Source organism: Perissodus microlepis, chromosome 19 (genome assembly GCF_051167445.1).
Source record: "Perissodus microlepis isolate ML-2025 ecotype Zambia chromosome 19, ASM5116744v1, whole genome shotgun sequence".
NCBI classification, from domain to species: Eukaryota; Metazoa; Chordata; class Actinopteri; order Cichliformes; family Cichlidae; genus Perissodus; species Perissodus microlepis.
This window is the reverse complement of record NC_140479.1, coordinates 17436401-17448774: the sequence shown is the minus strand read 5'-3', so window position 1 is coordinate 17448774 and position 12374 is coordinate 17436401. Positions and strand designations below refer to the sequence as shown.

The following is a 12374-nucleotide window of genomic DNA, read 5'->3' as shown; positions in this document are numbered from 1 at the left end:
TCTTTACTTGTGTTTTGATACACAAAACATTCACAGGTACTTTGTACATTTGATAGATTCTCTTTATTAATTAAATAGCAATATTCAATGCACAACATTTACAGACATAAAATGTATTTGACAGAACAGATGTGTGTATAATTCTGCTTTTTCTTCTGCCGGATCTCTGGCTCATATTGCAGAAGAAGTAAATAGAATGGGTTAAGTATTAAAGAACAATCTTCCATAAAATCAAGTATTAAAAAAATCATCTTTATTGATGGAAAAAGATTTACAGCTTTCTTTTCTTGCAAACGAATAATAGAGAATGCTAGACTGTTTTTGTTTTGTACGCACGGCGAGGTTAAAACTTAAAGAAAATGAATAAAAATTATTTTTTAAAAGTAAAATACAAATATATTTTTCCATCTTCATTCAGTGTTGTTTGTGCCTACTTCAGTTTTTGGCTTTCTTCATACCATGCCCCATGAGGCAGGCAAACACAGTCATGACCATCTTGGGGTTGACCTCCACCAAATCGTCAGGCAGAGCGTAGACACGAGCGCCAATCTTACGAGCCAATGAAATTGCATACCTAGGAGCAGCACAAAAGGAGAGAGTGGTAAGGAAATTAGAAAAGAGTGAAAAATCCAAAGAGGTTGGGAGTTTAAAAAGTTTTTTTTCTTACTTGGCATTGTTGATTTTATCATCTTTCTTCAGCACTCCATTTTCTCCTCTTGCCACCACGGGGAACTTGACCATCCCCGGAGCAATTACATCAATCAGGTCAATCACTGGCAGGCTGGTGCTGATCAGCTTGTCCTGCAGAAAACAGGCAAAAAGGGGTTTAAAGCACACAGTCTTTTGATAGCATACCATTTCACAAACAAAGATACACACCTTGAAGCTGGTGATTTGTGTGTCCTTTCTATTCTGGCTCAGCATCTTGTTGACCCAGTCCAGGATGATTTGATCTACCACCCTCTCTCCATCACCCAAATCAGACAAAACTTGAATTGTGTACCTGGGGGATTGTAAGAAGTACAGGTAACTGAAACTATACAAGGAGCAGCAGTCGCCAAAGCATGGACTGTCTGTTTTCACCAAACAATATACTACAGAAAGCAAAACATGCTGCAGCTCTGCGTGCACATACCTCCTCATCAGCTGCCAGACCAGCCCTAAGGTGTGTACACGACTCCCCTCGTTTAGATTTACTCCTCCAATTCCAACCAGGGAGAAGCGGGCGACATCCCTGCCCAGCTCCACAGCATAGTTACAGTTTTCCAGCTGGGATACAGGGAAAAAAAACAAAACAACATTACATCTCTCATATTTCCCACTTCTGTGCTTTTCCTGTCATTGTCATTGTGACAGCTCTGCTTGTTAGCATCTAGTACCTTCTTCATATTGGCCCCCAGAGCAGGATAAGGAGGGCGGTTGACTTTCTTCCAGTTCACAAACACATTGACCTTATCATAAAGCTGCAGAATCACCAAGCCGTCACACAGGTCACTGGATAAAAACAATGACACAGATAATGGATTTCAATAGAAGAAGAAGAAAAAAAAAGACCACCTCTGAGAACACTTAGAGCATGCCATCTCATCTCTAGTTTTAGCAGTCTTAGGGGGAGTTCATGTTTTACTGTGCTTTAAAGCTAATAAATAATAATAATTACACTTATAATTAAATAAGGGATTTATTATTTTCAATGCTGTCTGCATGAGGAAAGGGTTCAAATTTAGGATATCTAAGCCCATATCTTACTCTTGTGGAGTCTTCAGTAGAATGTTAAATGAGGACACATGCCCCGTAATCTTGATTTACAGCTCCATTCACCCTAAATAACTGATATGGTCAACATGATTATGTATAACTGATGACATACTGGTAAAGATGGTGCACATGTGGAGAAACACCCAAAGAGTTCATCCAGTTGCGAAATGTTTTTTCTTCTCTGGTCTCCCCTAGAATAATATGAAGACATCATACATGTTATCATGTTAGATCATTTAAATAAGATTTATGGCACATACACCAGATGTATCAGGCTAACTAACCACAACTGCACACCACTGACACCATCACCTGCGTGGCTTTGAATGATTCAATCGTGCCGCCTCCTATAAACATGCAGGTCATACGGACTATGCTTCTAAATTGTCTTTCTCTGTAAGTTGACTTCATCTATAGTCTGGACATCTGCCACAAACTCAAGCACCTATTATCATCTCTGGCTTATTATTGGTCTATGGCATGTATAACTAGCATAGCATTACGTCTGTTTTCTCCATGCTCATTTTATGGCTAATATGCCTCTATGTACTGTACATTTCAGCATTTTATGACTCTGTCGTGTAATTGTAAGGCCAAGATGTAGTGGTGGATGTATCTCACTCTCTATGTGCTCTAAATCGCCTCCGTTCATCAGAAGCTTCTGCAGACCGGGGTGCATGTTGAACAGGTTGGCCACAAAGGCCGTGTTCAGTTTGCTGTTTCCAGATGTGACATCATGAGGAGTAACAAACTGCCTGCATTCCAGTCTGGCTGCCTGCTGCAGCATCAGCTCCGCCCTTTTCTCCAAATCCCACTCCTTCACAACAAACACACACATAGACATGTATGCATAGAAGAATGGTATAGTCTCTATGTAAATATGAGAATGTGAAGAAAACAGGTTAAAATGACAAACAGAAATGTTAATCTTTACATTTAGCTTTATTTATTAGTTTCTCACTGTTATGTGAAAAATTTGTGGCTCACATTGAGACCGCTCATGTCAATTTTTATCCTCATTTGGAATTCATCCTCTTCAGAGGAAGTGATCTGATCCATCAGGTGGAAATAGGCCCGCGAGTCCTTCGGTGGGAGAGTATAAGATGAGGTTACACTGATGACTCTGTATTCACGTGTGTGTGTATTTATTCTGCACGGTACCTTGATGTCTTCGCTGAAGTTGCTGATTGTTTCCGTTCCTGCGTTGCGTAGATGATAGTTGACCCAGCGGAGCAGCAGCTCGTCAGGGGAGAGAGACATTAGGTGCTCCAGTGATTCTCCATCTGCTAGAAGGGCAATCAGACCTGAAAACACATAACAGCAGTTAATCAACTGTTAAAGCAAGAAAGAGGAAATTAATCAAAAACTGCATTTTTACCTAGAAGCAGCAAGATACTCTCAATTAAAAGTAATACAGTTGTGGTTATGCTGGTCAAAGCAAAGAATTCACTAATTTGTCATGAAAAAAAAAACACAAAAAAAAAATCTAAAATTTGTAACATATTTTTGTACCTAGAAGCTGTATGATTACAGATAATATAATATAACATATAAAAATTAAATAAAATAAAGCACCAAATGCTTACAGAATGCTTAGAGAAAAGAAACATACAGGGAGTGCAGAATTATTAGGCAAGTTGTATTTTTGAGGAATAATTTTATTATTGAACAACAACCATGTTCTCAATGAACCCAAAAAACTCATTAATATCAAAGCTGAATGTTTTTGGAAGTAGTTTTTAGTTTGTTTTTAGTTTTAGCTATTTTAGGGGGATATCTGTGTGTGCAGGTGACTATTACTGTGCATAATTATTAGGCAACTTAACAAAAAACAAATATATACCCATTTCAATTATTTATTTTTACCAGTGAAACCAATATAACATCTCCACATTCACAAATATACATTTCTGACATTCAAAAACAAAACAAAAAAACAAATCAGCGACCAATATAGCCACCTTTCTTTGCAAGGACACTCAAAAGCCTGCCATCCATGGATTCTGTCAGTGTTTTGATCTGTTCACCATCAACATTGCGTGCAGCAGCAACCACAGCCTCCCAGACACTGTTCAGAGAGGTGTACTGTTGTCCCTCCTTGTAAATCTCACATTTGATGATGGACCACAGGTTCTCAATGGGGTTCAGCTCAGGTGAACAAGGAGGCCATGTCATTAGTTTTCCTTCTTTTATACCCTTTCTTGCCAGCCACGCTGTGGAGTACTTGGACACGTGTGATGGAGCATTGTCCTGCATGAAAATCATGTTTTTCTTGAAGGATGCAGACTTCTTCCTGTACCACTGCTTGAAGAAGGTGTCTTCCAGAAACTGGCAGTAGGACTGGGAGTTGAGCTTGACTCCATCCTCAACCCGAAAAGGCCCCACAAGCTCATCTTTGATGATACCAGCCCAAACCAGTACTCCACCTCCACCTTGCTGCCGACTGGAGCTCTCTGCCCTTTACCAATCCAGCCACGGGCCCATCCATCTGGCCCATCAAGACTCACTCTCATTTCATCAGTCCATAAAACCTTAGAAAAACCAGTCTTGAGATATTTCTTGGCCCAGTCTTGACGTTTCAGCTTGTGTGTCTTGTTCAGTGGTGGTCGTCTTTCAGCCTTTCTTACCTTGGCCATGTCTCTGAGTATTGCACACCTTGTGCTTTTGGGCACTCCAGTGATGTTGCAGCTCTGAAATATGGCCAAACTGGTGGCAAGTGGCATCTTGGCAGCTGCACGCTTGACTTTTCTCAGTTCATGGGCAGTTATTTTGCGCCTTGGTTTTTCCACACGCTTCTTGCGACCCTGTTGACTATTTTGAATGAAACACTTGATTGTTCGATGATCATGCTTCAGAAGCTTTGCAATTTTGAGACTGCTGCATCTCTCTGCAAGATATCTCACTATTTTTGACTTTTCTGAGCCTGTCAAGTCCTTCTTTTGACCCATTTTGCCAAAGGAAAGGAAGTTGCCTAATAATTATGCACACCTGATATAGGGTGTTGATGTCATTAGACCACACCCCTTCTCATTACAGAGATGCACATCACCTAATATGCTTAATTGGTAGTAGGCTTTCAAGCCTATACAGCTTGGAGTAAGACAACATGCATGAAGAGGATGATGTGGACAAAATACTCATTTGCCTAATAATTCTGCACTCCCTGTAATCATGAACACTCCCAAATTATTTTCAACAAAGGTTCAATAAACACTCCAATAAAAAAGTTTTCTGGCAATTATTTCATGGTTCGGGCTTTTAAATTTACATTTCAAACCTCTCCTGCATGAACTGCATCACATATGGGTGAGCGCTGTAAATGTGAAGTTGTGTGTTTGCATGCAGGTGTGCGCTGACCTTCGTTCCTGCTGATTTCTATGTCAGCGAAGAGGCCAATCTTGATAACCTGCCAGAGCAATCCCAGAACCAGGTGGGGCTTTCCAGCCATCAAGTCATGGGCATCCATGCTCACCACCGTGCACCCGATAGCTGAGGCTGAATTCAGGGCCAAGACCAGATTCTCCTACAAACACACGTTGCATCAAGATTTTAATTCAAAGTCTGAAGCACTCTCATGTCATACAGCAGTGTTTCTGTTGTTTTAAAAGCTCAGCGAAAATAAAGACTACAGATTGAACCCTGCAAATAATAAGAAACTAAGCAGAAATCAGCAGAAGCTGAAAATGGAACTGCTGATGGACAAATATCATCCAGGAAGAAGTGTTCATGAGATATAACACAGCAGAAGAAAAAGAAGAGGACGATGCAGTAAAAAGTTAATATATTACAGGCTTTTTTGCAAAGTCCAACATTCCGGGAGAATCAGTATATTCAGAATAACACATTAACACATTTACTACCTATCGTCATCTCAGTTGACATCCATATGTTCAGTAGAGGACTTATCATGTGCCAGCTACAGTAAATCTAACCGAATACATTCAGGTCTTTTAAAGTAGTCGTGTCTTAAATGAGAATTTCCCTTTACTACCTTCTTCTTTCTTTTTACTTTTTAGGTGCAGCAAAGGTCATAAGCTGGCCTCTTATAAAAAAACAACAGCAGACTCTTTTAGTCTGCACAGAATCTGGCAACCTGATTCCGCATTTAGTTAACAAGCTGATGATATAGTTTTACAGATGCTCTCAGCTAAAATTTGGCAGAAATTGTGCAGCTATTTTTTTCTTTGCAAATAACATGGATTGGTGATATGAACATATGTATTTACCCACTCACTCAGAACTGCTACTTACTCTCATATGAAAGGTAGAGGGTTTCCTAGTGTTGATGACTCTTTCATCAATCGTGTCTGGCTGAGAATGGTTGATCATCTTGCTGAAAGAGATTTTTTTTTTTTAAACAAGTAAAAGAGTGAATTGATTCTGAATCTAGTCTAAGATAAGTGTAACTTAGGGTCAGATTTGGGCACTGGGTAGTCACAAGTTTGATTCCTGACCCTTTAGTGCTCCCAGTTCCCCCTTTTTATATCCAGCATTTACTGTTTATGACTGCCATCTGATAGTTTACTTGCTATCTTTCGTTTGTGAAAGTGTAAAATACTTGTGCAGACAAGTGTAAAATAAAGAGAAACCCAATGAGAAAATGTGAGCAGGAAGGCGCTCTGAAACACTATAAAACAATAGTAAAACAAGATTACACCGTTTCTCTTTTAACCTTTGCTACAACATAAAAGTGCAAAATAAAAATGTTTATAGAGGCGCTTATTCTTGGTTGCCTGTGTGCATGAGCTTGTGTTAATACCATAAGAGGATGCCATCACGGACAGAGGTGAAGAGGCTTTCATCATCGGGGTCCATGGGCAGCAGATGTTGGCAGTCTGGATCTTTTGCCAAAGATTTGTTGATCCAATTTACAAAAGCCACCTTCTCCTCATCTAAACACATATAAATTTCTGCAGTAAGTAATGTAGGAGCGTAAACAATTAGCTGCTCAGCTGATTAGTAGACTGTTTATGATGTTTATTATAATAAATTATGGTGTTGGATTGAACAGTTAAATCACAAAGATGGACTATTAACTCTCTACAGGCCTCAGGGAAGCCTTTTCCACTATTATCTGATTTTTAATAGACAAAAAAATAATAATTAAACAGCTAGGAAAATCGAAGGGAAGCCTACAGTTGTTTTGTGCCACCTCAAATAAACATTAGCATGCTGTTACATTAAATTATAATTCATTTAATAATCTACATTACAGCCAAAAATTCAATTTTTTTCAAGGACTTCCTCTTTTGTTTATTTTTTTTTTGATATGCTGTATTTAACTAACTAACCAAGGGTTTGAGATACAGAATAGCTATAAATAAAAATTAAATAATCCATATAGTGAAAATAAATTCCTAGTAAATTAGGTCCAGTTGCTAACATTTATAAACCCTTTTATCCAGTAATAACTGATATATTATGTTTTATAAAATTCTTTTAAATTAAGGATCAATTAAGAATATCTTATAAGTGGATTTAAAGACCTGCTCACACAGCCCTAAAATGAGATTTCATCAGTAATAAAATAAAATAAAATAAAATATATTCTTCAGAAGAGCAGTTAGTGTCATTTAAGATTTGAGGTATTTGCTTTTAGTAACATCTTTGCTTTACAAGCTGGAGCTACTCATGCACACAAAAATCGTTCACCGGTGCGATAAAATTCATCACTAACACACACGGACACACACACGCACGCACGCACGCACACACACACACACAGCTTGCTGTCCCTCACCAGCGTAGGAATGCTGGGTTCCCTCGCTAGAGATTCCTGATGTTCCTCCAAAAGAACGAATCCCATCCCTCCGTGACACAATTTTTTTAAATGTCTCGCTGATCTGTCTACTCTTCAGGTCTTGGTAGATCTGAAAGCAAAACATGATGCATTACTTCATGTCTAATCGGGTGTGTAAACTTGTGTATTTACTCCCAGGCTGTACCAAAACTTACAGAGACAAATTCCTCAAAGCTGATCTTTCCATCTTTGTTTGTATCTCCAGCAATGAAGGTCTCGACGATCTCTCGCACCTTGTAGCCTGGAAGGGAGAAGCTTGCCTCTTTGAACAGCTCCTGAAGCTCCCATTCACTCACATAGCCGCTGTTATCAATATCTGGACACAGAGACACAGAAAATACAAAAACGGCAAATCATTTCCTTCATTAAGAATAAAGATTCATATTACAAGTTTATTATTGTAAACTTTCTTTTCTATAGATTCTAAACTTTATTGTTTCATGTGGACAAACTTCATTGCACTGGGGCTGCATGTCAGTGGCCCCTGGGCTTCTGGTTTGTTACTAAAATGAGGCAAAAACTATTTGTGGCACTTTATGGGTGCTTGTTGTTTTCACTGATGATGTCAAAACTAAGGAGCTACTGGATGGATTTCGCTCGCGTTTTGTTCAGACATTCAAGGTTCCAAGAAACATGAGTGTCGGAGATGAACTTTGACCAGGATGAACGGTGTTAAAAATAATTTTTAAATTGCTCCAAATTGCTGTTTGATGCCTTTGACCTGTTGTCCTTTGTGCTTGATATTTTTATGCCATGCAGAAATGGGAAGATAATATTTGTTTTGTTACACCACTCATTATTATTAAGATCTTTGCAACTCTGCAGCTGTGATTGTTACTGATAGAATTTGGTACCGTTTATTACACGTGAAACAACAAGTACAATACAAGCAGTAAAACTGGCTTACATAAGAGTCTTTTATTTTATGATGGTAGTAAAACTCTTACTTTGTTCAGAATTACCGTCAGTACCTTTATAGGGTCATGTTAGAGTTTGCGTGTGTGTTGTGTTTGTGTGTTTGTGTATGCATGTTCGTGGCTCTGTGCGAAACTGACCGATTTTGTTGAAGGCTTCTTTTAGATCTTCCAAGTCATCTCGGGAAATCTGTATAACGTGACTGTCCATAGTAGCTGCAGCTTTGTGCACCTGAAATACACGCCCACCACCCCAAAACACACACAACAAGGGCAGTTTTCAGCAACGGACACAAAGTCTGATCAACCTGACAACTTAACACGAGAGTTGTAACACTTTATTACTGCAAAGACATATAATTACTATACACTTTAAATCTAAATTTTAAAAAAGTAGGTTTCATTTGAACTAACATCTCTCTTTGTCCAAACTACAACTATATCAGCATCCAAAATACGTTAAAGATTCCTCATTAATCTCTGAGTCTTTGCTTAAGGGACTAAAAAGTCAAAGTGAGACAAGTCAAGGACAATTACCTTCACATTACCTGTGTTTCCCCTCTCAGTCGAGTCTCGAGCAGTAAGCCTCTCTAGTCTTCCAGAGCTCTACAAGGTTTCAAACCGGAGCAGAGAGGAAGCTGGATCGTAGAGGCACTGGAGAGCTGATTATGTCTTTTAGGAGGAGTCAATGGGTGGAGGCACACGATGGACCTTTGGCCTGCCTGGACCCTGAGACAAGCGTCTTCTGACAGTTAACATTTAACACCTCATCCTGTTATTCTCTGTCGTGGAAGCTCAAATGTTTGCCCCTTCTGGGCCATTGATTTGCAGTCAAAGCACACCTGTCTTACAACGCATCCCAGAGTAGTGGGAGCTGAAAAAACGGTAAACACATGCATATATAAATAAATGTTTTCCAAATGCACAGCCTGCAGTTTGACAATAGAAATATTACTTTATTTTTTACCCTGACTGCTCTGTTAGAGCTGACGTTTGCCAGTGTTGGTCAAGTTACTTGAAAAAAGTAATCAGTAACTAATTACTGATTACCTCCCCAAAAAAGTAATCCCGTTACTTTACTGATTACTTATTTTCAAAAGTAATTAATTACTTAGTTACTTAGTTACTTTTTAAAAACACGATTTACAACCTGAATAGGTGATAAAGCGATAGATCTGTCAGCCCAATTCTACTTTTTCTGCATAATTCATCATATAAAATGTAATCAAATGGAAAAGTCCCTTTTTAAAACTTGTTTTGTTAGTTTTAATCTTTTAACTTTATGCATCAAGCAAAAATTTAATTATATGCAACATTCTCTGACTGGAAGAAATTTGTTTAATATTTAAACCTATTTTCTGCACATTCCAGCACATAATTTTTTTTGTGTGTGTGTGTTTACACTCACTCTTTCAAATAGATGCAAGTAAAACACAGCAGAAAATAAATAAAATCAAAGACTAGCGGTCCTTTTGCTCTATTTTCACCTGTAAAGCAGGAGTTGGGTAGGCGGAGGTTTACCCTGGTGCAGGTGTGCCGCGGCGGTCAGTGGAAGAATCCGCGAGTTTCTCTGTGAATTTCCCATTACGTCATTGCGCACTCGGTGCTTGCTTGGAAGTTTAGGGGTTTTTTGTTGTAAGTTTTCTTCCCACGCAGTGAACAGCGGACGCTAATGTTTTTGTCACTTTTTATGGAAACAAACTCAAAGTAAGGTCAGTACTTCCACGCTTTAAACGCTGCATGCTCATACTCTCTCCCGCACTCGATATATGATCCATTGTTGATCTGCACACAGCTGTTGTCACAAACGTCGCACTTGCTTACGTCACTGTCATGAGACATTCTCGCAAAAAAATCACGGTTTTAGTAACGCAGTAACACAGCGTTCCTACGGGAAAGTAACGGTAATCTAATTACCGTTTTTGCAATAGTAATCCCTTATTTTACTCGTTACTTGAAAAAAGTAATCGGATTACGCGTTACTGCCCATCTCTGACGTTTGCTTAGTGATAGATAAGCATGCTTAAATTACCTGAATAAAATTGAATACCAGTCTCAATTCACAAGACTTTTAATGTAGCATGAAGCACGAAGAAAGGACGCTTGGGCAAACAGTTAGCTTGGCTTTATGCAGGCGCAGTTGCCCAGCATTTCAGCTCATCCTAGTACAGAGATAATGTGGCGCACACCTTGCAAAACCATGACTTGTTGCTTTTATACTTTGGACTTTTCATCTTCAGTTTATTGATCAGATTAGAGTGATATCAAGTACTTTTAATAACTTGGAAGCTCTGTTTTATTTTATCTTTCACACATTGCTGGCTGGCCTTTTTTTTAGCAGCTATGCCTAAACTATGACTGCTACCATTGTGGCTCACATCACTAAAAATAAACATTTAACTTTTGAATGCTTTGGTTAATAAGTGGCCATTAGTTGTAGGATAGTATATAATTTTTAGTTAATTACATTTAATTTAGTCACATTGAAACAGCTGCACAAATCAGCATATTTATTACCAAAGGCTATTTTACAAAGCCACCAAGCATGAAGCCACACAGTGAACTGAATTGTAACTTTAGTCAGTATAACTGTGATACACTTATACTGACTCACATGTTTAAAAAGTAAAACATGTGAAACATGTGTGCATCATCTTGAGTGAATTTTGTATTTGCAGCTGTTTTTTAAGGAGGCAGGATCACATTTAGCATTTAAGTTAGACATGTTTAAAACATGAGGCTTGCACAGCTTGCTTCATTGCCACACAATGCCTTGTAACCTGAGGCACGGAGCCAACTGCATCACCTAGATTAAAATAGTCCACGTCACAACAACACTGCTACTTCCTCCTCATTCCAACTTTATTCCACCTTTATCGTTATCTTTATCTTTGTAGATCTCTGCTTCCTTTTTTTTTATATTAATAAATTGCTGCTGAATTTGTGAAATTTGACCTGCTATAGTCCAGTCAATGTTTTTTCATCCCGAGACATTGTGGAAAACTGACATTTAAAAAAAAGAATGAAATAATTTGCAAAATATATTACATTAAAACTGAGAAAATTGATTGTCTTGTCAAAGGAGATTTCAAAAAAGTTGGGACAGGTGTTTATCGTGCTACCAACACTGTAAGCGTTCTGAAAGCCAAATCTTCCCACTGTTACTTGCTTCATGATTTCAGCTGGGCTCATTTTTTCTGTTTTTCTGAGCTTACCCCATATTTCCACTGGTTTATCAGTCTGGACTATACATGTAGGCCAGTTTAGCACCCTGACTCTTACTGCGCTAAAAAATGATTGTCTGACCAAGATAACTGGATAACAGCAGATGTTGCTCCAAATATCATTCAGGATTAATAGTGTCTTTGACCTCAAGAAGCACCAATATTTAGTCAGAGGTCAAACGACCCAGCTCAGTGAAGGCTGCACTGATTCTGGATCACTTTTGATTTAGCCCCAAACTGTTTTCACTGACAAAGGATTCAGATCCCTTGCAGTGATGTCCACAACTTATACAGGGAAGCGTTTTAAGATTCTCAAACAGTGAGACTCGAACAGTCTTAATGATCATGTTCAACTAGGTGCTTTTTTAGCTTTACAAAAGTTTTCAGTCAGTTGCAAATTTTTAAAAACATGTTCCTCGCTTCACATTTCAAATGAGCCTAGTGTTGGAGATAATTGCACTTCTTTAACAGTAAAATTCACTTGAGACTACTACTTGAGAATGTTGTCGCATATTGTAACTATAATGTGAGAAAAGAACAAAAATAATGAGCTTACTCCCAGTCCCATGCAGGCTGAAGGGCTTAAGATCCTGAGCAAAGCCAGAGTTGAAAATCAGCTTGCTGAGGGTCAGTTCTGCACTCCTTTCTTCCGTGTTCTCCTTTCCACACCACTTTTTT

At 38.6% G+C, this 12374-nt stretch overlaps 1 protein-coding gene across 1 annotated transcript; it reads right to left on the bottom strand.

Moving 5' to 3' along the window:
• Positions 1-434: 434 nt before the first annotated feature.
• pls1 (plastin 1 (I isoform)) lies at positions 435-8683 on the bottom strand. The gene is made up of 15 exons (XM_084914890.1): positions 8614-8683; positions 7714-7874; positions 7499-7628; positions 6518-6650; positions 6010-6091; positions 5116-5281; positions 2920-3062; positions 2746-2841; positions 2380-2575; positions 1871-1949; positions 1380-1494; positions 1136-1269; positions 880-1003; positions 668-801; positions 435-574 (listed from the first exon to the last, which is right to left on the bottom strand). The coding sequence occupies exons 1-15, from the start codon at positions 8681-8683 to the stop codon at positions 436-438; spliced, it is 1902 nt and encodes a 633-aa protein (XP_084771016.1). The 3' UTR covers position 435.
• Positions 8684-12374: the final 3691 nt, after the last annotated feature.